General features: G+C 36.2%; 2 protein-coding genes and 2 long non-coding RNA genes across 4 annotated transcripts in view; all 4 read left to right on the forward strand.

Annotated features, from left to right (window-relative positions):
• The first annotated feature begins 221 nt into the window (after positions 1-221).
• LOC140167386 (ATP-binding cassette sub-family C member 5-like) lies at positions 222-17931 on the forward strand. Its single transcript, XM_072190692.1, has 7 exons — positions 222-307; positions 625-790; positions 2000-2137; positions 2655-2859; positions 15582-15715; positions 16391-16453; positions 17256-17931. Exons 1-7 carry the CDS (start codon positions 222-224, stop codon positions 17409-17411), a joined length of 948 nt encoding a protein of 315 aa, XP_072046793.1. The 3' UTR covers positions 17412-17931.
• On the forward strand, positions 5258-8404 carry LOC140167941 (uncharacterized). Its single transcript, XR_011861093.1, has 4 exons — positions 5258-5329; positions 6681-6838; positions 7742-7834; positions 8301-8404. It is a non-coding gene; the product is annotated as an uncharacterized lncRNA (long non-coding RNA).
• Positions 11705-15209, forward strand: LOC140167940 (uncharacterized). Its single transcript, XR_011861092.1, has 4 exons — positions 11705-11828; positions 13236-13314; positions 14407-14515; positions 15102-15209. It is a non-coding gene; the product is annotated as an uncharacterized lncRNA (long non-coding RNA).
• A 4915-nt stretch (positions 17932-22846) lies between the features above and the next one.
• LOC140167387 (3'-5' exoribonuclease HELZ2-like) overlaps positions 22847-26439 on the forward strand; it is a 107700-nt gene continuing 104107 nt past the window's right edge. The window contains 1 exon segment of the mRNA XM_072190693.1: positions 22847-23222. The gene's annotated coding sequence lies outside the window, so the exon portion shown is untranslated.

The raw sequence follows: 26439 nt of genomic DNA on the forward strand, positions 1-26439 counted from the left end.
TTCGTACCTATATCCTGGGTATAAGGGATGTACTGTTTATATTTATGTGACGTCAGATAATGTGCCATCATTACTCTTTTCTAATAATCATAATAATGCAATTAATCTTCTTGAATACAAATACACAATAAATGAATAGATGGCTTGTAACAATCTTTGATAACTCATTTATGTCAATACAAAATGTTCCGATTTATTTTCCATGCAGTGTGAAACCTGCAATGGCATTTGCTGCTCAGCGTCCTTGGATTCAGAATGCCACTCTCAGGGATAACATCTTGTGTGGACATTCGATGGACAGAAAACGGTAGGCATGTGCAAGAAACAAGGAAACAAATGAACAAGGAAACCACTTCATGTTGCAGGCAATTTGAAATACAGAATATTACAGGCAGATATTGTTAAAAAACATACCAAGTATCCCAAGTATTTCCATGCTCGTATAGATTTAGTAGAAAGGTATAGTTTGACCTCTCTGTGACTGACTTTTCATTCTGAAAGGTCAAGGGATATGAATCCGGCACGGGGGTCAAAGCGGAATAATGTATCCTACATATGACAAAATAATAAACATTTTTGAAAAGGAAATGTGAATAAATGTACTTCTTTTTATGTTAATTTTAGCTATGACCAGGTAATCTCGGCATGTGCTTTAGAACCTGATATTGCACTCTTACCAGCAGGAGATTTGACGGAGATTGGTGAAAGAGGAGTAACGTTAAGTGGAGGACAGAAACAAAGGGTCAACATGGCAAGAGCCATCTATTCAAATGCTGAAATGGTTCTGCTAGTAAGTGTCTGAAATAATCGACGTGTCTCAAAATCCGTCTTACACATTAATTTTGCTTATAACAAGCATCGAAGAAGCATCGATCATATGTCGATGGTCGATCCTAAGATTGAACAAATATGGCTGCGGTGCCTTACCTCTATTGCTCAAGACACTATATTGCCAAATGCTTGGCAAAATATTTTAAGTTCAGATTTTTCAAGTCAATATCCAGCAAGAGGCACACATGTAAGTGGTACATTTTGGTCATGTGGCCATGATGTGGGCCAGGACGGCAGCGTATCTGCGGCCTGCAGTGATAATCCATACTGCAGTTACTGTTCACTTTCCTATACACAATACACAGTGATCTTACCATTGACGCATGACCTCTACAAATAGTGTATGTTATAGGTATAGGGCATTGCCTAGTTTAACGTCACTGTGTGAAAAATAACCGGTCAATATGTTTTGTACTCTCTGAAATTCTAGAAAATATAGTTTTGTAACTAAAATGTCCTAAAATTTTAGCTAATAATATTTAGGTGTTTGGAAATATTCGCACTTTGGTGATTTAGTAAGAAAGGGCACGTATGGCCTGCAAAATTCCCTGTGTAAATCGAATGGAACTTTTAGTGACTATCACTCACTTGTGGACCGCTCTCTTCAGAAGGGCATTAAAGCTAAAGCACTTGACGGATATTTTTTGTACTTGATGTCAATCAAGAATAATGTATATATTACACGTAGGCTAAAAACTGAGTAGGTGGGGCATCTGCAAATGTTCGTACCTCCCTGATATGTAAGTTACAAATAACAGCAAAAACAACTCCCATATCTGTCCATAACTTTGGTCAGTGGAACGAGCCAGGTGATTTCAAGTGGGTGACTATTGATTGGCAAGTGCCATATTTGGGCATAAGTACAGTCCACCATTCAATGTGGAGGATGGGCTAGACTTTATCGATTGATTTTGCTTGAGTAATTCCCTGTTAACCAGGTTAAAAGTACTGCAAAGATCGAATCATGTTTGCTGTGCAGAATAACTGCACTATACGTGGTCTTTTGAGTGAGCCGATGGCCCGTCTTTCTTCAGCTGACCCTGTATTAAAAACATATTACAAAGAAACAAACAAGCAAACAAAGAAACAAAAAATTAAACAAACATACAAACAAACTTGCTCTATGTTAGCTATTGGTTTAACCCTATATTGTAATTTGTGTGCGTAGGACGACCCATTGTCATCCCTTGATGTTCATGTTGGAGGTCACGTGTTTGAGTCTGGAATAATGGGATTGCTTAGAGAATGTAATAGGACGGTTGTCTTGGTAACCAATCAACTACAATATCTACAGCATGCAGACGTGGTAAGTTAAAATATATGTTGCATATCGTAAAGCTGTTACTATTACTGTTATTATTGTTGTTGTAACTTTTGTTGTTGTTTTTGAACAGCAACGCCTATACAGAATGGTTCAGATTTTATTTCAAGTTTATACATTCAACACTCGTAGTCCATCGAGAATGTGTCACAACACAAGTCATCAGTTAAGACATTGTCATTAGTATTATTATATGGGAGAGTCGAACATTGACATTAAATATTGAGAATCATTTCCTCATATTGCTATACTGAAAACTGCTACATGTAGATTTCAATTAACACGCATTTTCAGAATGTGAAAATACGCTTCATAATTTCCCGGCACAATTGACTCTACGTTGGATTAAAATACAATAAATGAAATAGCGGAGGAACTTGCAAACTAAAGTAAAATTAAATTGTTATCGATTTCTTGATCTCGATCAAGTTGGTGTTGTTGAGTTTTTTGTTGGTGTTGTTATTAGTTTTTTTTATATTAAAGTAAAACCGTTATGTTTTAGGTTATTGTAATAGAAGAAGGTGAAATTACACATCGGGGACCTTATAACTCTTTATCAGTGAAAAACCAATGGTGGAGCAGGCAATTCATTCTTCCAATGGATCGTTCTACTGATATCAACAATATAGAAGAAGAACGCGCTTTGTTGCAGAAGCAAATAAACCTAAAACGTGGTAGTAAACATGCTAATGGAAAAGAGGGCCCAGGTAATAATAATATTTAAAAGGAATGAAGAATCAGGAAGAAAGAACGAGGAGAAGAAAGGAGAAGGAGAAGAAGAAGTAAAAGGCGGCGGCGATGACGAGAAATGAAGAAGAGAAGGAGGAGAATCAGAAGAGGATGATGAAGAAGAAGACGAAGCGGATGAAGAATCAAGAATAAGAATAGTTAAAAGGAAAAAAAGAAGGAATAAAAAGACTAAAACAAGTAAATTGACTTAAAACGAACATGTTTCACAAATCCTAAAATGCTTTATCAAACCATTGCATTTTTTACTTCCAGGACAGAACAGGACAAAGGTGCCTAAACAAACAGGTAATCTTGATTTCATTACTTACAAGATTGTGAAGATGCGTGATTGTATAATACAGAAGTAATACAGAAATCATAGACTTAAACACAACAAAATGTTTCAGCGGCAGCTTCATCAAACTCTTCAAATACTCCGTAGTCATCCATAATGTACATTAATATTAAGAAATAATGTTGAAAATCAAATGTAAATTATACAGAATTATTGTTCTCGGTCGACTCGTGGATACATGTATATAAATTTCCCGGCGAAAATTACTGGCGCAATGTCTTGTGGGATACATTTGGCCAAAATCTCGCGAGAATGAACGAGATTTGTGATATGTTTAGACGGTCGCCTGGAATATCAATAAGCACCACCTGTCGCAATTGCGACCGTACTTAACGATCGTCTTGAGAGCGAGATAAGCCAAGCATGACTTCAAAGAAAGTACTGCTGTCGACCGCCCATGTGTTTAGAGCATAATGTTGAAATATAACACCTGTTCTTTTAGACAGTAAGATAGCATACTCATCCTTATTTATTGGTGTGTTGGAACCAGTCAGGTGATTCTTATATAATACAGGGTGTCTACTTTAATTCTAATTATTTGGAGTGTTTCAACATGTACCTATCTGTAATTTACTGGAGCACCATGCAAAGATCGAGGCCTGGCCTATTTGTTTGTCTCGTGTTAAATCCACTTTCGACTACTCTAAAATGCTTAAGCATTCTTATTAATCTTCAATATCTTGTATTGTTAATCTTATTTATCTTTAATATCTTTAACTTAGTTTATATGTTTTGTGTTACTCCCCCATTGGATGTTGTGGCATATTTTCCCTGTTTTTAACTTCTAATATCTAATCATTATTTTTTCTACAGAGGAGAAAAGTGTCTTGGTAAAAAAAGAATATATTGAGCGAGGTTCAGTGGTGTTTCCTGTGTATTACTTCTTATTTCAATCATTTGGTTGGGCTCTAAGCGCAACAATAGTATGTTATGGCGTAGTTCAAGCTTTCCAACTGGGAAAAGACTTCTGGCTCGCTGATTGGAGCGAACAAGGTGACATTCATCCAAATGTACGTATAATTCGTTCTTTATTGTAAAGATTCAGTTTCAGTCATGTTTTGGTGTTATGTTCAGCATAAATATGTACGCGCAGATTTCCTCTTCGGTGACACTTTACGTCATAAATCGATTATGTTAAATATCTAATAATCAATATGCCTTTTTTTCACTAGGCTATATTTATAGCTATGCTTAAAGGTAAGAATCTGATCTGTCGGAGCACAAATTAAAGGCCAGAGTGTGACCTTTTGGTTTTTATCTACGATTTTGTTGCAGATGACTACATACCAAATGAGCCACTATATCGAAGGGTACGCAGGCCTGTCAGCTGCAACATTGCTCAGCTTACTAATGTTTTATTCATTAGCCAACATATTTGCGCTTACTGGAGGTATTCGATTCCACGAAGCAATCCTTAACAATGTCAGCAGATTGCCAATCAGGTTGGTGATATAATTATATTACGCATGAACACAATTCTGTGTCTTTTTAGGCAGATATGTAGGCTCCATACTATAAGTTTATTAAGCTTTCATTACATTACATTACATTACATTACATTACATTACATTACATTTCATTACATTGCACTACATTACATTATATTACATCCGTCACATTACATTCGTTACATAACATTATATTATATTACAGTTAATTATAGACATTACATTACAATATAATAGCCGCACGTTAGTTCAGTTGCCTGATTAAGTCTGGATGTCCCAAGCACAACGTAACAAGTTAAATTAAGTTACAGTGTTTTAATTATTGCCAAACTTTCCCACTTTTGATGTTTGTTTCAGTTATAATACAGTGTCCGAGAACAAACTTATTTAACAAGCTGGACAAGACCTAAGTTTATAATCGTGGACATGAAACAGTCAAGAAATTTGAGGGTTGAGGCAGAATATTTCGTATAACATCGAAAATAAATTCTCAACAATGTTGCTTTTATGGCAGAATTATTTCAAACAAATGTATCGAAAATGATTCGGGTATATTTTCCTATTGATATTCGTAGATTCTTCGAAACCAATCCAATTGGAAGAGTGCTGAATCGATTTTCTAGCGATATATACTTGATTGATACGGTAAACTTACATTCTGGTTTCAGCGATTTTATTTATCAGATACTGGTGAATAAGAGAGGGGGAGATGGACAGATAGAAAGAAAAAGGGAGAGTGGGAGGAAAGATATCGAAAGGAGGGTGGAGAGGAAGAGAGAGACCAAGTATTACAATTCACACAAAATTTATATATGAAGTGTTGGTTAAAAATACATTTTAATCCTACGTTGGTTAAAAAATAAAAATACAATAATATTTCATTTTATACGACATTGTTTAAAAGGGCATTTCGTGATCCACAGCCTCATCCCCCACTTTTCTCAAAAAAAGTTGAGATTTTTATATCACTGGAAACCTCTGGCTACATAATGTTTATGTACAAAAATTTCTTGCAGATTAATTCGTTTAGCAAAGATATCGTGAAATTTGAATTTCGTTCTGGTGCATTGTCACATATGTCTATGGAATACACATAATCATGCATAACTCGCAAACGCAAAATCGGAATCAACTGAAATTTTGGGAATAAGCTTTTTTCGTGGATATCTACTGAAAAATGACATAAAAAGAGGATGCTAGGATCACGAAATACTCCTTTAAGTCGGGCGATATTTTGGCTTACGTTGATTAAAAAAATCATCCATTCGGAAACAAAAGGGAGGCTGAAACATGCTCAACAATGGCCGCCTGCATCGTTGCGATATATTAAAGGGGCATTTCGTGATCCACAGCCTCATCCCCCCACTTTTCTCAAAAAAAGTTGAGATTTTTATATCATTGGAAACCTCTGGCTACATAATGTTTATGTACAAAATATTTCTTGCAGATTAATTCGTTTTGCAAAGATATCGTGAAATTTGAATTTCGTTCTGGTGCACCAGAACGAAATTACAACGCATTGTCTATGGAGCAGTGTAATACACATAATCATGCATAACTCGCAAACGCAAAATCGGAATCAACTGAAATTTTGGGAATAGGCTTTTTTCGTGGATATGTACTGAAAAATGTCATAAAAAGAGGATGCTAGGATCACGAAACACTCCTTTAATGACGATCTGCCTTTCACATCTCTGCTAAAGATGGAAAGCAGAAGAAGAATATAAATCCACAATATCAGCAGATGTCCTGAGATTCATATTATGGAACGTATTTGCTGCAGGCTTACAGAACACTACGGTATTTAACACTCCGGGTACCGAGCGTATAATACTACACTGAAAGCTTACACGGGATAGACATTCATTTTTTAAAATTATTGATCAAACTTCAATTCAAGTGTGCTAGTCCGTTTGTAACGTATGTGTGATTTAAAAATCCATAAAATAAAAGGAAACAATTCATACTAATTATCCAATTATTATTTTTCGTCCAGAAAATATGCAGAATCATCTGTGAAACCACACGAGCAGTTTGGAAAATTCTATTTTGTTTTATTGCTGTTATCGCCGTAGCTCCCGTGTTTATTTTTGTCGCTCTAATTATTGGAATCGTCTATTTTCTCCTTCAACGCTATTATCTGATATCATCTAGGTGAGTTGGAAACAGACACTGGAGACCAAGTGTTTATCGCCTGATTCTAAAGTTTGTTCGGCTAATCAAGACTCATTACATCGTGTATATAGAGAATGGCGTACACGCAGTTGGGCGCACTTACGCTAGTTGGGCGTTGCTTAATGCATGACTGGCGCACGCTGATGTGAATTTACACGAGCGTGAGTTGGATTTCAGTACCCAAAACCGAACAGTTTTCACCTATTATAAATGCTGAACAAACTCATGCATCCCCTCATTTAATGTAAATTGTCAATAATTATCCACCAACAAAGCTTATTTCCAAAATTTCTGTTGATTCAGACATTGAATTTGCGTGTTACGCACATTAAAGACATATGGAGGTATTCTAATCCATTTTAGCCGAAATAATGAGGTAAAATTAAGAAAACCACCAATAAAATTTTGCAGACAAATTTAACAATGTGCGTTTGTTGGAGCAGTGGCGGATCTAGAGCAGTCAGAAGGGAAGAGGTCCAATGTTAGAAGAAAATAATAAAATGTAAAAAATGCCCCCTGAGAAGTAAGAAACTTGTAAAATGAAGCGATTTGGTGGACCATTTTGGCACTATTAATGTGTTAATTTTTTTTCAACATTTTATACGCGTTGGACGTTGGGTCTTTGGATCTGAAGGAGTCCGTCCCCAACGTGCCTGAACGCGTAAATACGCGTGTTTCGTGCGTTAAAGTAAACCCTGCTCGTAATCATGGTAATACTGTCTATTTTCATGTAAAATCTATCTCCATGTAAAACACGATAATATAACATTGTATAATGTTGACATCTGTTTAAGATGTCTTGTATTTGATGCTTGAATGGACGTCACGTATCACGTTCTGTACTTTAATCATTAATTTATAATGTTCCATTTTTGTTCACAGGGAATTAAAACGTCTGGAAAGTATTTCTAAGTCACCCATATATGCGCATTTTTCTGAAACACTAGATGGTCTCTCTACCATACGAGCTTTTGGGTAAGATTTTTGATCGGGGCATAATTATCGTCAACCTAAATTTGACAAAGGACCTAATATTTCCCTGGGACCATTGTCTATAGAACTTGAAGAGTCCATACTCGAGGCTTTCCTTCCCTCTGGACCCTTTCATTCCCCATTCCCTCTTCCTTTTCTCTTCTTTCCTTTGAAGTTCAGCGTACCGCATATGCCAAGAGCCTAAGCCAACGTAGCACACGCTAAACTTCAAAGCTAGTGCCGCCGATTGGAGGTAGTGATATAATTACAGTTACTCTACAGGCACCGCGTATAGTTCGATAGGGTTATCGGTACGATAGCAAGAGCCAGCGGTACCTATAGGGGCATCGATAGCGATATAGGACCATAATATAAGTGACGCCTTACTAGAATTATAGGGATATGGACGAAAGAAATAGTATTACTTAAGAACAATAGTGTTTGTCATCTTTTGTTTATTAAATTTTAGATATCAGAGACGATTTTTTGACAAATTACTACAACGACTTGATACTCATTCCATCACATATTTGTACTGGAGAACTACTAGCGTCTGGCTTATTCTTAGATTGGTAAGAAAGTTAATAGTGGATATATCTATGACATCCTTTGACCGAGAATACATTACAAATACATGTTCTTCCTTCCACTCTTTCTTTCTTTCTTTCTTTCTTTCTTTCTTTCTTTCTTTCTTTCTTTCTTTCTTTCTTCTTTCTTTCTTTCTTTCTTTCTTTCTTTCTTTCTTTCTTTCTTTCTTTCTTTCTTTCTTTCTTTCTTTCTTTCTTTCTTTCTTTCTTTCTTTCTTTCTTTTTTTTCTTTTTCTTTCTTTCTTTCTTTCTTTCTTTCTTTCTTTCTTTCTTTCTTTCTTTCTTTCTTTCTTTCTTTCTTTCTTTCTTTCTTTCTTTCTTTCTTTCTTTCTTTCTTTCTTTCTTTCTTTCATTGTTTGATTGATTGGCCAAATATACATAAAAATTCATACTGTGTGATTTTTCAGGACTTGTTAGGAGCTTTGTTCGTGCTGTTAACCGGCCTCACAACAATGATAGGCAGTGTCCAGTTCGATCTTAGTTCTGCTTTAGTTGCCCTGGCTCTTGTTTATGCACAAAAGGTAAGTAGTTTGTGCACACCTAGAAAAATATTATATTTAGAATCTAAAAAGGTTCTTGAGCTGACCCGTATGTAGAACCTTCAATAGTACACCAATGAACTCAAAAGGGTTCTAGAAAGGCAAGAGGCAAGGGGTGGGTATGCATGCAATAGAGTGGGGTTGCACTTACACGGGGTATGTAGGGGTATGTTTGGGTATGCGTTGCCGTTGATGACGTATATTCTACGATTGATATACATTCACATCATTTCTGCATTCTGACGCTATACATGTTTGAGACGCTTGACTGTGAAAACATTGGTGTGGAGACTTGATCTGTATTTCTATTATGCATATAGTTATCTAGATATTTACGAAAATAGGATTCTTGCCAATGGCGTTCTTCATTGGGCGGATTTCGGCAGGAACCCCCCGGCCCTGACACGGCAGCAATGCATTTTTGTGATGTGAGGGTAGAACCCTTTCAACCCATCGGGTCCGTTGCTTTGCCGCTTTTCACTTGAATAAATCGCCTGGCCCCTGGTCTTATAATCTATGTGAGAATATATTTTCTTAAAGACCGATTTTCTTGTTTGCTTTGTTTCTTCTTTGATTTTGTTTTTAAATGCAGGAGGCCGATACTTTTGGTGATCTAATCAATTTATCATCAAACTTGTCAATCCAAATGAACGTCATAGAGAGGCTTAAAGAATATGCCACTCTGGAAACAGAAAACTATGAAGGTAAAACAGGAGTGCCAATAATAAAGAAAAAAATAAGATGATGGGAATTAAAGAAATATGTACTGAGTAAACAGAAATGTAGATCAATTTTGTGTACACAAAGGCGAAATTATTTTCTCGCTCGAGAAATAAGAAAAGTAAAAACAGTTGCTACGTAATTAATTCATAAATATATTTTAAGCATCAATTAGCACTAAAGAGCCAATTTAAAAGTGGGTGGTCAAATTTTTTCCACATGGTGTTTAGTCTACCCATGGTCTACCTTATCACCAAAACTACCCCCATTTCCAAATTTGGAACGGGATGAGTGATATACCACCATGGGGCACAGTGTCATCGCCCCGATATCTTCATGGCAGAAATCGCCATGGTAGGTTAAATCCACATTCACGCATGGCCATTTTGTTCCGACCTGTTTAATAATTTTGAGACGCATAATGGGCCGAGGGACATCCGACTAAGGTTATTGACAATAGCCTGGTGACTGACCTCAGTAAGATCAGTGAGCATGGTATACGCCGTGAGGTCATCTGCTTTTAGACTGCCTCCACGAGTGGCCTATGTTGCGCCATAGTTCGGCACATATAAAATCAGAATTTTAGTCAGTTTTTGAGCTCAATACGCACGGTTCTTTCTTAATACGCAAGCTAACGACTATCATACCTTTCAACACATATATTCAAGTGCAGGTATAAAAATATGGCTTCTTTGGAATAAAAAAAAATTACGGGAGATATATTCATCATTTTTGTACCCCGGTATCCAAAGATTTATCGTCTGAATATCAAATCGTGCATAGCACATTTACGTGTATCGATCCCGGGTATTCATTTTAGTGTATCTGCTGTACAATGTAATTATTAACCGGGCGATGTCGGTGTGTGGGGGATGGGGGGATGAGGACATTCTGCAGTTACTGTCCGTTTTCCTATACACAATACACAGTACTCTCACCATTGACGCATGACCTCTACAAATAGCGTATGTTAGAAGTATAGGACATTTCCTAGTTAACGTCACTGTGTGAAAAATAACCGGCCAATATTTAAAGTATTCTCTGAAATTCTAGAAAATATAGTTTTGTAACATGTCCTAAATTTTTAGCTAATTTAGGTGTTTGGAAATATTCGCACTTTTTGTTTTAGGAAGGATATGTAAGCGACAGATAACACCAAAAAATATGAAGAAATTATTTCCAAACCGTGTTAAGTCAACAACCATTATGTTTCTCATTTTCAAGAATGCTGGTTAACAATACACCAATCCGAGAAGCGTTTACTGTATTTGGCCCTCTATTGACGGCAACACAGATGTACCAGAGCGGGAGATTTAATTCGTAATTCAATACTCATGATTGTGTATTGAATATCACTGTTGTGTACAATTCACGGGTACAATTCTGTATAGCACACAATAAATAATGGATGGAACCCCCGACCTCGGGACACCGCAGTTTTACATCGGGGACACCGCAGTAATGGCGAAGTCGGATAGGTGTATAAGCAGACTATTGTCTCATTTCGTGAACAAAAGCCCACATAGTATTGTTACCTTGCGTTTGATTTATAATCGGTTACCCAACTGAAACTATAATACCAGTTCATTGAAATACCGCACAGGTAAAACAGAAACATGTGTAGTGTGGATTTAACCAGAGAAGATCTGATTTAATCAGTTGAGCTGTTTTCAATGAGTGTTATCTTGGTTTAATAGCTTTTAATGGGGTTTAAGTCCTGCAAAAGTCGTGGTGAATTATACTGTAGACATGACTGCATCATGATAAGAACTTAATGTTCGTACCATCTATAGAAAACCTATATCGGGCCTGTACAATGTTACTGGGGTTATGAGAAAAGTAATGAGCATTGGCCAGATGTCAAATCTAAATTTTGATGGGGGTGGGGGGGGGGGGGGTATAGTAGGTGGACGAGGCTGTCAATTATAGCTTGGGCCATCAATGCTGTAACGTGACGGATTACGTCACAATATGTTGGTACTCCTACAGAATTTTAATCGTCGTTACTATTATTTGTCAGGTAACATCACACCTCCCACTTACTGGCCAATACATGGTGTAATCAAGTTTGAGAATGTGTCCATCAAGTACGCCGATAATTTGGATGCCATAGTGAGAGATGTTGACTTATGTTTTCACTCCAAAGAAAAGGTAAATTAAAGTCATAATACCAGTATGCGAATGGTCATATCTTAATTGATATAGTTTCACAAAAATGGTAATATCAGTTTTATAATATCAGTTTTATAACTGCCAGGAAGGTTTTCTATATAACATAATTATCTTAACTGTGTAACCGTTATTTGATCTGTAGAAAGTAATTTGCTATCCTAAGAGTCGACTACTAGCGTAAGTACGTTAAAGGCCCATATAAAATTAACAGATGTGGAAATAGGAGTATAAACTGACCAGTAGATACCACTTGTAGTCCTACTAAGTCATGGCATATTGGATGGCCTAGGGGAAAGTTAGCCCATATTAGCAAGCCTATCCTTGCCTTCAAGGTGAAACAAACCTACTCATGTTACCCTCTGGCCATGGGCTGGCCTGGTGTCAGATCTTACCCAGGGAAAGATGACATTCCAATATATGCCTTTAAACATGGTCATATGCGTAGATCTCGGGAGGATGGGGGATACCCCCCATATTTTGCCGGGGGAATGGTCCATACAATCACCCCCCCCCCCCAATGTTGACCCCTGTATATGGGTTTCTGACCAAATTAACCTCATACTTGGTCATTTTAGCCCCAAAGCTACTCGCCAATCTATTCCATTTTTGCACAATGTTTCATCAGTTTAGCTTCCAAATGGCTAAATTTTTGGTCATATGTGACATGATCAAGGGAAATAAGTCGGATGTCACTATTTGATTTTGAGATAATGGCACAGAAAGTGTTAAAATTATTTTTTATATATTGTTTTTAGCGAGTGATAAATTGACATAACTTTGCAAAGAAAAGAGGTATTAACATGGGGTTTTCAGTTTCTGAAAGCTATAAATGTCCTCTTTTGACATAAATGTAAAACTCATTTTCGACCAGGGTCGACATGTGACTAATCCCCCTTGATCATGTCACATATAGCCAAAAAAGTCCAAACTTTTGGGCGCTTCGCGCGAATTTATTCCACTATTGCACAATATTTCATCAATTTAGATTCTCTGGCAACATTTTTGTACCATAACATTTGTACCATAAACTAATTATGTAGCCAAAAAATGCCGGATTCGTTATAATTATTTCAAGAACTTTTTTCCAACCCCATCCCCCCAATCACTGCCAATGTCAAAAAGAAATCTACGCCACTGAACATGGTTTCCAAATTCGTCAACCTTACGCGTGCTGTATGCCCGAAAGAAAGCAATGAAAGTACGTACGTATCTTCATTTCGATGTCAGAGTTCACCTGTCGGATTGTTTTCACGTTTCCTATTATGTCCTCGTCATTAGCACATCTTGAATGTTCCAAAAAGGCAAAATCTGAATTGTTATGCAATTTAGGGTGTTCTGGTTCGTCAAATCACTCTTAATTCCTTTTAATAATATTTTTGTTTTCAGATTGGTATATGTGGAAGGACTGGCAGTGGCAAATCGTCTCTGGTGCTTGCTTTATTTAGATGTAATATAATCTCGAAGGGTGAGAAAAATAGAAATCTTTTATTTATATCACTATCTATTTACTCGTTTGATTGAACAAATTCATCAGGATCGGTAGAGTGAAGTCAGTAAATTGGTTTCTTTGCATCTGATTCTGATGAGACGTGTTAACGTAAATTCTTTAATTCGTTAAAATGTTGAAAAGGGCAACAGCGGTTGCCAAAACGTACACAAGTAAGTGCTCTTTCTGGATCAGATACAAACAACCTTGTTTTCTGTCTTTGTTGCTTGTTTTCTCACCTCGATTGCAACATGTAAACAGGTTTAGTGTTCGCCGTGAAGAAAATGAGTCCCAGGAGATGCATCCTTATCATGTATTATCCTTTATTCTTTTCATAATTTGAGTCATATCAATTGGAAGTGTTTTTTTAATCAGTTGTTCGTTCACCTTTCTGGCAATTCCCCGGATCCTTTGCAAAGTATTGTGGCAGAATGTGTCTGGTAGAGAGAGTCTAAGGCAACTTGGTGATATGGCGTGGGCGCACAGTCTTACGAACACTTACGGTCACACTAATGAGTCACACTAGAAGGAGTCAGATATATGTCATTGTTCTTGATCATTTATTGGGAGCTCTGGGCTGATCCAAGTGATCGGATTCCGGAGTGGTAGTAGCGGAATTGAAGCAGGGAGAGAGGTATAACCAACCTACCTCGACGGTCGCAGGGTACGGAAGAGCAAAGAATGATCGGCGCACCGGTTTATATACACTGGTATATCACATGACCTAAATAACTGAAGGGGACATCTCTCTTCCGAATCCAATTCCGCCACAGTATGTCTTCGTCGATGCACAGACCGTCAATGCACATGTTAAACTGCGCAGTAACGACAATGCGTGCATCGACGTAGTCGAAATAATTGTGTTCTCCCAACTTTGATTGGTGGGAAAGGCAAGACGTATGTAGAAAATGAACACTGAGGTAACGCGACGTTATCTGCTTTCTTAGTTACAGCTGACACAAATAGCGAATTAGGGTCACTGTTCGAACATTTTGTTGTAGAGATTTTATGTCTAAACTATAGACGACAATACAGGAGAATACGAAATTCATGACATTGGTTTAATTTCAGGTGCTATATACATTGATGGTATAGATATCTCTGATGTACCATTGACAACTTTACGTCAACAGTTGGCCATTATTCCTCAGGATCCCTCCTTGTTTACCGGCACCATCAGGTATGGATTGTACAGTTCATATCATGGAATATCAAAATTAAAACAGAAAATTATGCAAAAACAAGTGTTATAGTAGACCAAATGGATATTAGACCTATTGGTTATAGACCAATGGGTATTAAACTGCATGGTTGTCAGACTAAAGGATTTTAGCCTTATCGGTTATTAGACTAACTGCTTATCGGAGCAAATGGTTATAGGACCAAATGGTTATATGACCAAATGATTATTGAACGTAGTGAATATAGACGAACTAATTGGTTAAACGAAATGGATTTAGACGAAATGGATATCAGACAAAATGATATTAGAACGAATAGCAGATCCCAAATATTTTCACGTAACACGCCGTAAAGACACATTTAGCAACTGTCTAACCTATTACACACACCACCACCCCACGTACCACATAGTCAAACCCACATACTATACATATGCGCAACCCCTCACCAACATCTAAAGCACATTAACACCCACCATCTCCCTCCCCTTTCACGTTTAGAACCCCTTTGTAAAATACTTGCACTCAGATAATGTCCGATATTTGCATATTGTGGATAAATAAACTAAATGTTTTTTTTTCTAGAAACAATCTCGATCCAGAAAAAAGTAAATCGGATGAGGAAATATGGCATGCATTGGATATTGCTCAGTTAAAGTCAAAAGTTGCCAAATTACACAGAGGTCTTGGTGCGTATGTGTTTGTGCTTTTTACGTTGTATTGTTCCTCTTCCAGTTTCATGTGAATGAGCAGAACGAAATGATAATGATTATTATCTCGACAACTTCCTCCCTACTTCAAAGTCCTTGCAATCAATCTGACTAAACTTTAAAATAATCCTCGGCTAACAAGTAAAATGCAATATTATGAGAATCACGCTTTGCTAGAACAAAGATAAATAATGATCTATCAATATTTATTCAATTTCTAAAATAACAATCGATAACAACAGATTGCTTCTTTTGTGATTCTTGATTCTTTCTTTTTGTTCTTATTCTTCTGATCCTTATTTCATTTTCTTCTTTTTTAATACTTCTTCTTGTCCTTCCTTTCTAATTGAAACAGATGCCGGTGTCTCATCAGGCGGTGAGAATTTCAGTGTGGGTGAACGACAGTTATTTTGTTTGGCGAGAGCCTTTCTACGTAGATCTCGCATACTTATCATGGATGAAGCAACTGCCTCCATTGATACAGAAACAGTAAGTTCCTGGTAACGTATTGTGGGTTAAGAAATTCTTTTTCACTTTAACTAATTGGCTATTATTATTATCGGTGTTTTATTAATTCACATATCGTGGCCAAATGGCCAAATTACATGTAAAATTACAAAGCAATTATACATATTAAAACAATAAAAGATTGAACACGTAAAGAATTTTAAAAGGCATGCACACAAAATATTAACTTTTACCAAATATTGCACATCTTTTGGAAAACATTAAAATAATACTAAATTTCAAAACAATTATAATAAATATTGACATTAAAGAATTACAAATATTAAAGCAGCTGCACCAGACCATAAAAACAGCATTCATGGCACTGAAGAACAATCCTGAGAGGAGATATCTGATTTAAAAGATTAAAAAAAATATGGGATAGGACTCAGCCGAAAGCGCTCGGTCCTGGCACGGAATTTGGAAAAATTGGAATTACGCAAATTGCGACCATGGCTCTGAAGTCTGGTAGGAGGATTAACGACAGTGATCGTTCATTGTTAGGCAGCCCTTCAGCAAACCTACGACAGTGTTGCACCCTCCTATCAGACAGGGAGTCAAGCTAGGTAAAACTTAAAATGGTTGTTTATAGCGTCACGTTGTTTATTTTGTTTGATTATCTTTGTTTTGCTTTTTTGTTTGTTTATACATTTGCAGGGAAATAAGCTTCATGAACTACTAACGACCGCATTTGCTGACAGAACTGTTATAACAATTGCTGTAAGTGAAACACTTTTGACTTGTATTTTTCCTAAAAAATACCAAAAAAAAGCAAACTTTACCCTTTTGATTTAATGGCATACAGATAATGTAGAGTCCTAAATCGTTTTGTTTTTTATGATTCACAGAGTTTTGAACAGCATTGCCTTGTGACCAATTATGATATAAAATTGGATCGGTTGAGCCCATATTTATTGGTCGAGCTATGAGTTTTAAAATATTGGACGAGACGTAGTCGAGTCCAATATTTTACAACTCATAGCAAGACCAATAAATATTGGGCGTAAAGCATCCAATTTTATCATTATTATGTTTTGGATCCAATATTATCACAACTTGGATCCATCAAAACATAATAATAGTAATTATATAGTCGACAAAATTTGTTTGGCAAAAATTGCACTTTTCTTTCCATTGCCGTCAAGTGAAGTACGCCCTTAAGGGTGCAAAGTAGTAACATTTCTTTTTGCCATTTCTTTTTCTCAGACGATTGCAATATATCGTCAAGTTTGCCTATTGTTGCTCAAAGTGAATGTCGATGTACGGGATTGCAAAAATGTTTCAGCCAGTGGTGAACATGTATTTTGTGGTACCCGTGCTTTTCGTCGTTGGTCAGCGATTCCTGAACAATGGAGGCGTAATGACATGGGGGCACAATCTTAACTCCCTTGTACTTTTGTACAATGCCGCACACATCCACCACACCACCCCCACCCCACACCCCCACACCCCACACACCCCAACCCACCCATAAAGCATCGTAGCTCTGTGTATTGAATTCTATTATTTTTTAACATTGCAGCATCGTGTTGACAGTATTTTGGAATCGGACCGGATTGTTGTCATGAGTAAAGGCAAGGTCGTTGAATTCGACACACCAAACAATCTTCTTGATGATAAAGACGGCGTTTTTTCATCATTGGTGCTTGCTAGTGAAAGAGGGCAAACAACTCTATGACATGTCACAAGTGGACTTAAACTTGCTCGTTAGGATGGTGTACAATTAGGTCTTAGTGATTTTTAAAATACTGATGATAAGGATAAATGATTGACACATTTTGACACATATATTTATAATATTATTACATTAAGGGAGGTGTAATGAGCGTGAAGCTGGTTTGGATTCCAGAGGGAGTGTGCCTGTAACAGACACAGCCACCAGAAAAGGACCAGCTCAGATCGCGCGCCAAATAAGTTTGCAGTCCAGAAATTTAGTTTTTTTCTCAGCCTTGAAAAAAAATAGGCAGAGCTGGGAATCGAACCCGGGACCTCCGTGTTGTAAAACCTAGTGCGTTACCACTGAGCCAACTGACAATTAGCTATGAGAAGTTTGATAGTAATCCTTGATATTGCTGAATAGAATAAATCAATACAATATGCCTATTTATCTAATGTACGATGCTATTCAAAATTAATAGACGTTCCATAGGGGCCTGTAAACTAGGAATATAATGTGAAATGACTATCAATCAATCAATCAATCAATCAATCATAAACCGATGTATCATGGGATATTACTAATTACTAACTAATATACCAAATAAATAAATAAATAAATAAGTCAGTAAATAAATAAATAGGCATAGGCCTAAAGAAACAAATAAATACATAATGCAGAATGCGGTTAGTATTAATAGTTGCAAAATTCCAAACATTCTATTATAATTTTCTGCTATACACGCAAAGGACCTGTGCCTTTAATATGTCCGCGCCTAATCAATAATGAGTCTTTCACCATGCTCACACACCGTGTTAAACTACTGTATCCCTGTAGTATTATCTACTGACCAGGTCCTAACAACTCAATGAAATGGATGCTATAACGTACCCAATCAAGTGAACATTTCAAGGTCATATCAGGGCGTTATACAAAGAATGGTCAAAGGTCAACGTTTCCAAAGAAGTATAGTAATAGATGTTGAAGAAAGCTTTCGTGCGGGAAACATAAACACATAGTCGCCAGTCGTGTGGTTTTGATGAAATTTGATACGGCGCTGAAGTCTAAAGCTATTCCAAAATCAGTTCCAGACCTGGTTTCCAGACGACAATGTGTGTGTTGTTACAAGGAATTCAAAGTAATTTTATCATCAAGTGACCCACATAGAGGAATACGACATCTATCGTGAGCCAGTCTGCATTCTGTTGCCTGCAAAAGCCGACGATCAGGTAAAAATTCTAAAAGCAGCGTGACTAGATATTTGCGTTAATTTCATGATACGTGTAAAACGCATTGAAAACGCCAAATTGCAGTCATAAAATATATAATATTAGTAAATCACCCAAGCGAATGTTAACGTAGGTATGTGGAAAAGAACTGCAATAACAATAACAAACTATGTGCCCAAAGAGTTGTCTTTGGCATGTCGCTTTTTTGAAATATCCCCCAAAATATCAAATTTTGGGAAAACGCCACAAAATTTAAAACAAACACGAACCTTCCAAAATAAATATATATTAGCACTTGGCGGCCCAGTCACTACCTGCCGCTATGATTTGGGGTAACTCGTTTATTCCCCTCTCCAGATACCTGTACTTCAAGTTCGCCCATACCCCATGCCTTAAAAGAACATATTTCACAGCAATGCATATTTATATTGAAGCATTTGGGCATTATTAACATAATCATAACAAAAATAGTAACACTATACTATTATTATGTTTATTAATTTCATCTGAATACATGAGGCAGATATTTTTTCTTGGCGTTTAGTGACAAAACCCAAAAAAACCCACGATTTGCGATTTTCAGCCACACAATCAATAATCATTGATAGGCGTGTTTACTATTAATTTAATTTTGAGCTTGTTGGCGGCATTATATGCAATTTAACTTAGTAATTTTGTACTTTTTGTATCAAAAATTAATTTCAAGAACCACTATCCCACCTACCCCAAGTGGATGGGGTAAGTGGGACACCATACTAAATAGGCCCTAATTGGGTCATTTGCATGATTTCATCATAATTTTTTGCTATCAGGCTTGTAAAAATCATTTTTTTTTATAGTAAATGGAATATATTATCTCTCAATTTGTTCATAATTCCCAACAATGATTTTCAAATAATGGTAATAAATAAGTATATAATTCCTGAAAGTTGGTCGCCACATCAAGGTAGTGTTGGTCTCAAGCATCTCCCGCAGCTCAAATACCAAATAAACTCCAATATAATTTTTGAGCAGTGAAATTATAACATATATGGTCAATTCCAGCCAAAGCGGGACAGCGTTTGAAAATGAGCAAATTCCTATTAATTTTTTAATAAAAATAAAAATTACTTTTCCGTATGTCAATAATTCAGGCTACAATGGCACTAAAATGAATTTAATCAAAATACAAACTACATGTAATATTTTAAATTGATCATTATGGCATTTTGTGTATAAAAATTGTGAGAATAATGAAGTTGCCAAATTCAAATAGACATAGCAAACAGTTTTATATTATTATTTTAAATAAAATCATTCCATATTTTCATGCAGCAATATTCTATTAAATCGTGTTTGATGGTTCCTATGAACTACAACACTATCAATACATTGTTAACTATAATTTAAGTAGGGATTCGTGGGTAACACATATTTGAAGGTATGTATTGGTAAGCGGCAAAATAGAAAATATTACAGAAGGTTGAAAATCATCATATGGTTATTCCTCCATTGTGTTTCAATGATTCCCGTGTCTCTATCCAATTGCATGCACTCAAAAAATGGTAATTTAGGATAATCAATCAAAACCTCACGATAGAGCTTCAGTATACCTTCAAGAGGACGCTATTAAACAGGACTGTTTTGGAATCTATTTCGCATGTTTTCAAAATGTTAAGATGAATAAGAAACATCTAATTTGCGAGTAAATCCTTGGATTCGTGGGTAAAGCCGAATTCGCGGGTAAAGCTATAAGTACTATAGTACCGTTTGGGGATTGCGTTTCTTAGGTGCATAAACTATAAGTACTGTAAAAATTATAGCATACCCATGGCTTGAATATGTGCTGATTTAGATTTAATATAAATATTCTCCTCGTTTTTCAAGGTTAGCATCTATTCGGGATTCGTGGGTATCAACCGTTGTAGATATTTTTTTAAAGCGGTGAACGTATTTATACGATTTACAATTTTACGCGCTTGTCAAACTAAATTCAGTGTCCAAGGTCATTAAATTTTAAATTAAGTTATGGCAATTATATATGCTGGACTCGTGGGTAACATTTGATACGTGGGTAACGTCAAATTTGATTTTGTGGAATTTTAAGGATAAAATGTATTTGTATAAAATAATCTCTTGGACCTCAGAATTATAGTACGAAACTTCGTTTCATGATATAGTCGTTTATGGTATATTCACTTAACATTTTTCAGAACAATCATTTTATTTTTGATACGCGGGTAGCAAAATTATTAATAGCCAAATTGACTTAATGGCCTCTAGAGTCCACAAACTTTGGTGGAATTCAATCGTTTTACATATGATGAGAGATCATGCAAACTTCTTTCTAACGGTAATAATTTCATTTTGATTGAAGGACATTCAATATGACATATATGGTGCTTTATCTTTGAATTCGTGGGTAACGCCAATTCATTTAAGCCATCATAACTTGTCCCCTGGTATGACTTGCTAGTAAAGGTCTATATGCTCAAAGAGAGCACATTGGACGTGACATGATAAGCTCCATCAATAACGTGATTTCCTTTATTACTGACATTTTAAAGTGGACAGTTAACATAGAGAGAATTTTGTCCCGCTTTCGCTGGAATTGACCATATACATACATATTTGAAATATGGGTAAGTCACCATTCGGTATCGTATTGGTGGATTTAGTGCTGCAATGATGATGCAGTATAGTAAGTGTCCCATTTACCCCAACTAACCCTACCGGCTTCAAAATTGTTTCTAATACTGTAGAAATTACCTCTAATAGCCCCTACATGATCAATGGCGACCAAAATACCACTGAATAAGACTGAAATGGTACAAATTGCAAATGAAACAATTTTACTAATGCGTTTGAAGACGTGACCATTGACCCTATATATGTGTACACCCCTTATGGCACTTGCGAACCCCCAGGGATTTTGCTCCATTAGGAAACAATTCGGAAGGAAAATGATTTGTGATGTCCTTCAGGTAGGGACTTCGTATTAGGAGTGTACGTGTGTTGAAATAAGGGGCTGTGCAATAATTATGAGCCCGGGGGGTAAATTTTTTTAATGGCTCGCCAAAATTCGTTTGCCCCCCTCTCAGCCCGCCAAAAATCGTTTTCCCCCCTCTCGGCCCGCCAAAAAATCTTTGCCCCTCCCCTTTGAACATGCCAAATTTTTGGATCTCAATTTGCAAACATTAAATGGTCTAGATCTATGTTGCGAGCGCAGCGAGCAGGAAAATCTGCATATTTAAGCGTTTCCGTACTGTTTTCCTGAGCCTTTTTAGAGCGTTTTATTATAACGGCGCCCCATGAATGTGTGCCAGAAATCGCTTGCACCCCTCTTGACTTGCCAAAATTGTTTCCCCCCTTCAGCTCGCCAAAATGTATTGCCCCCCCAATTTTACCCTCCCCAGGGCTCATAATTAGTCCCTACCCGGCTTGGAGAGCCATAATATAATTTTTATATATTTTGATAAATACCTCCACGATTTTTTTACGGCCGACACTTTGCTGTTTAAAAAGATGGCGCCAGTCAGAAAATGAAAAGCAGTCAGAAGGGATTTGCAATTTAGATTCAATCCAATGACTGCTTTTCATAACTGATGTAGATGTTTTTAAAAATACTTAAAGAAATATTTTGAAAAAATGGGTCAAAAATAGCATGTTTTTGGGTCTCTGTGTCTAAGTTCTTCACAGAAGGGGGTCTTATTTTATATGGCGAGAAGCGTATGATCAAGGCGAATAAACACAATACAAAACCGAAAGCCAATTGGTGAATTGTTTAATACTTTTAAGTTATGGCCCTGAACATGCCGTGTACACTTTTCGTTGGATTCGACCATATGCCTATATAATTTATATATAAATGTATATATAAATTTATAATGTAACCTACATGTATGTTAGTAATTACAGTCTTTGGGCGCACATAATTGATAATTGTATGTTATCACGTATGTTCATAAAGTATTTAAGAGTATTATTACAGCGACCGCTGGAGAACTTCCCTATCACGCAATAATGAGATATAAATAGTACTGCGGTAACAGACGCCATCTAGGGTCAAAGATCAAACACACAAGCAATCGCACTAGATACACATGATTTAGCACCGAACTGCTAGCTGGAATCATACATTTACAAAAAAAAGACAAAAAAAAAAGACCCAAAACATAATTATGGATTAAAAAAATGTTATAATCAATATGATTTTGTGGAAAGTGGCAACGTCTTTCTACTGATATTCCCCTTCATGGCGAACGTACAGTAGCATATTCAGAAGATATGATTGTAAAATGTGGCGGTTTTAGGACACCGAGGGTTAAATTTAGTAAACATGAACAATAGCAATGGATAGCACACCCACATACTGTCGCCGTAATTATGGTTTGTCGTGACATTAAGTATTTTTAGGAGCCGGGAATTCCCATTCAACAAACAGTGCGTCACTTCGATATAGACCAGACTGCAATACGTGTAAATGGTTCGCCGCCATGTTGAATGTATATGCTTAGTATTTCGGAATGACAATTGATCAGCTGTTCGTGTTCATATACACGCGATATATGGTGGATTTACAAGACGATTTTTTTATAACTTCGCTTTCAGGTTGAAAAAGCAGGTATGTTAGAGATTTTTCTTTCTCCACTTTCTGGGTATAATCACGTATGTAGTACCCATGCAAGTAAGTTTTGTATATGTATCACTATATGGGGTGTGTGTGGGTTGAGAAGTGGGTGTGTGAGACATGGGCATGTGAGTAACACACAAACACCTCTCCAAATATATGTGTTTTAACTTGACTGAGAAAATATTTTTATTTTACCCTTCAAATTCGTCTAGAAAGGGTGACACCTGTTATTACTGATGTTTTATATACAATGTAAGTGGTCCCCGGGAAATTGTTTGATTGAGTGGAAAATTGCATGAATTCATTTCCATCTGTTAGTCACAGATAAACACGGCCGCATAGTGGTTAAAGGGCATTTCGTGATCCACAGCCTCATCCCCCACTTTTCTCAAAAAAAGTTGAGATTTTTATATCACTGGAAACCTCTGGCTACATAATGTTTATGTACAAAATATTTCTTGCAGATTAATTCGTTTAGCAAAGATATCGTGAAATTTGAATTTCGTTCTGGTGCACCAGAACGAAATTACAACGCATTGTCTATGGAGCAGTGTAATACACATAATCATGCATAACTCGCGAACGCAAAATCGAAATCAACTGAAATTTTGGCAATAGGTTTTTTCGTGGATATCTAATGAAAAATGACATAAATAGAGGATGCTAGGATCACGAAATACTCCTTTAAGGGGCTATCATTTTTGTTGGGGAGGGGGGGGGTCATACATTTTTGGAAAGAAAAATAGCGGGGGGGGGGGTCATACAATTTTTGATGACCAAAATGTAGGGAGTCACAAGATGACCACAGATAGTGTGTTTATTTTATTCAATAAGACTCGATTTCAATATAATTTTAGCCTGTTTATGGGGTAATGTGTATCGGGTGGGGAGGGGGTCATAAATATTTTGTTGCCGTAAAAGGGAGGGTCGCAATTTTATTGCGCCGACTTTTGGAAAATTTGGGACCCTCCTTCCGAAGAAAATGATAGCCCCTTAACCTGAAAGCCGTTTTTTAAGACAATAGAAGACGTTTTACACGAATCTGTTATAATTATATTTGAATGGGGCTTCAACTTTGTCAATACTGTTGTTTTCTTCGTTTTTTGCAAAACGTTTTATTTTTTATTTTAAAAATACCTAATGACAATTTGAATGACTTTTCCTTTATATAAATAATTCTAATTTATTTACACTTACGCTGGGATCACTTAATGGGCCTTAATAATAATAATAATAATAATAATAATAATAATACCAATAACAATATAGGCCTAACAGCAATACGTGCAATATATAACAATAATATTAGTAATAATAATAATGCTAGCAATATTAATAATAATGTAGTTTAAAATTGATTACAAGAAGCCCAATACCGCCTCAGTATTAGCACTTTTTTCAAATATATTCTATGGCGTTAAACAGTATTAAGCTATATACATTTTGATGATTTTTGTATCACAATGAAAAATAGTAAGCATACTCTTTCAAATGTATAAAGATATATTAAAAGTCTTGGAACTCTAAATCATCAAGAACATTGGGTACAATCTTTGCACAAGGTTTTTTCTTGCTCAGATTAAATAAGGATTTCAGATATTATTGGTGGTTATCTTACAAGTGGTGTCTTGGGTGCTTTGGTGGCTGATTTTGGATTTAAAGGGTAACACATGGTCAAATTTGGAAAACATAAATTAGCTTAAATTGTCCTGGATACTGTCGTATAGAAAAATAGATCAAACCTCCAAAAAACTTATTTTACATGACGAACAATTTGAGACCATTTTGGTTGAAATCGGAGCACTTTTCAGTTGTTGACCCTGTAGCCCTAAATCTTTTGACCTTGTTGCTTATAAGTAGAGAACGGTAAGTCACAGATAGGGGAAACGCTACCTTTTCGCCAGCCCATAGCTGGTACCTATTTCTGAGATGGGATTTGTGTACACTAAAGATTAGCTAAGATTATAGCCTTCTTCTATTGGTATGAATAATTTTTTTTACTTCTTGTGGTGGAAATGTTTTTGATGTCTGCTAATTAGATTTGCAAGGAAAAGAAAGTATGTTTTGCCGTTTCAACGAACGAAAACGATTGAGTATTGCCAAAGTTATGTTTGAATTAATTATGACTTGAAAAATTATCATAGGTTAGGCCTACACATTTAAACACAAACTTGTTCAGCAATCAGCATATCAAAAAAAGGACATGGTCAACAATTAGTAATTAGCCGGGAATGATCACTGGAACGAGGTCATATCACTATCAGTGGATTACTGAGCATAGCATGATGTTTGGTTGCCTGTGAGTGCATAATTGATATGTTGATAACAGATCTAATAATGTTGTAGAATCAAAATCTTCATTATATGGACCACATTGAAGTCAAAGTAATTATCTATCCTATCCTGTATCGTTTTATGGATAAAATTGACTCAAAATGTTATTGATGATATTATTGCTATCTTTAACATCAGTTTTGTCTTTTCAACGGGAAAAATCTGATGGAAAATAAAGTTTTTAAGGGCTAGCTATAATATTGAACAATATATCCCATATTTTGACATGCACTTAGGCCTATGAAGGAAATCCTTTCCATCTTTACATGGAATGATTCCATGTTATTCCATCTTTGTCAATTCCATGCTTGCCTATTGGTTTGCTTGTTAAAAATATAGTAAACCAGGAACTTGTCGCTGTGTGCACTGGAGCAAGATGGGAGCCAGATAGCCAGCTCCAACGCAATTTTCTTGGTATTATAACACTATGCAACTAGAGTCAACAGACGCTGAATACAAGCCGCAATTTGACCCCTATAACTTGACCCCTGGGTTACGGATGGGGTCAACTGCTCTTGCATTGTGCTTAGGATGTCATAAGAAATATTCCTGTTGAATTTCAGCTTAATCGGAACTTATACATGGATTTTGATTTTTGAAAATTTTGATTGACCTTTTGACCCCTTAATGACCTTTGACCTCAATGAAAAAAAACCTTATGTACACCGACAAAATGCATTGTTCCAATTTTAATTAAAAAATTCTACTTTGTTTAGTTGTTGAGATAAAAATTCTTAAAGTTATTTAGCTAAAAACAGGAAGTGACCCCTTAATGACCTTTGACCCCCAAAATAAAAATACCATGCATATATCAGGTAACACTGATTCATGTATGATGGTTATATTACTCTGGTCTGTCTACATTTTGAGACAA

Source organism: Amphiura filiformis, chromosome 13 (assembly GCF_039555335.1).
Source record: "Amphiura filiformis chromosome 13, Afil_fr2py, whole genome shotgun sequence".
NCBI lineage: Eukaryota > Metazoa > Echinodermata > Ophiuroidea > Amphilepidida > Amphiuridae > Amphiura > Amphiura filiformis.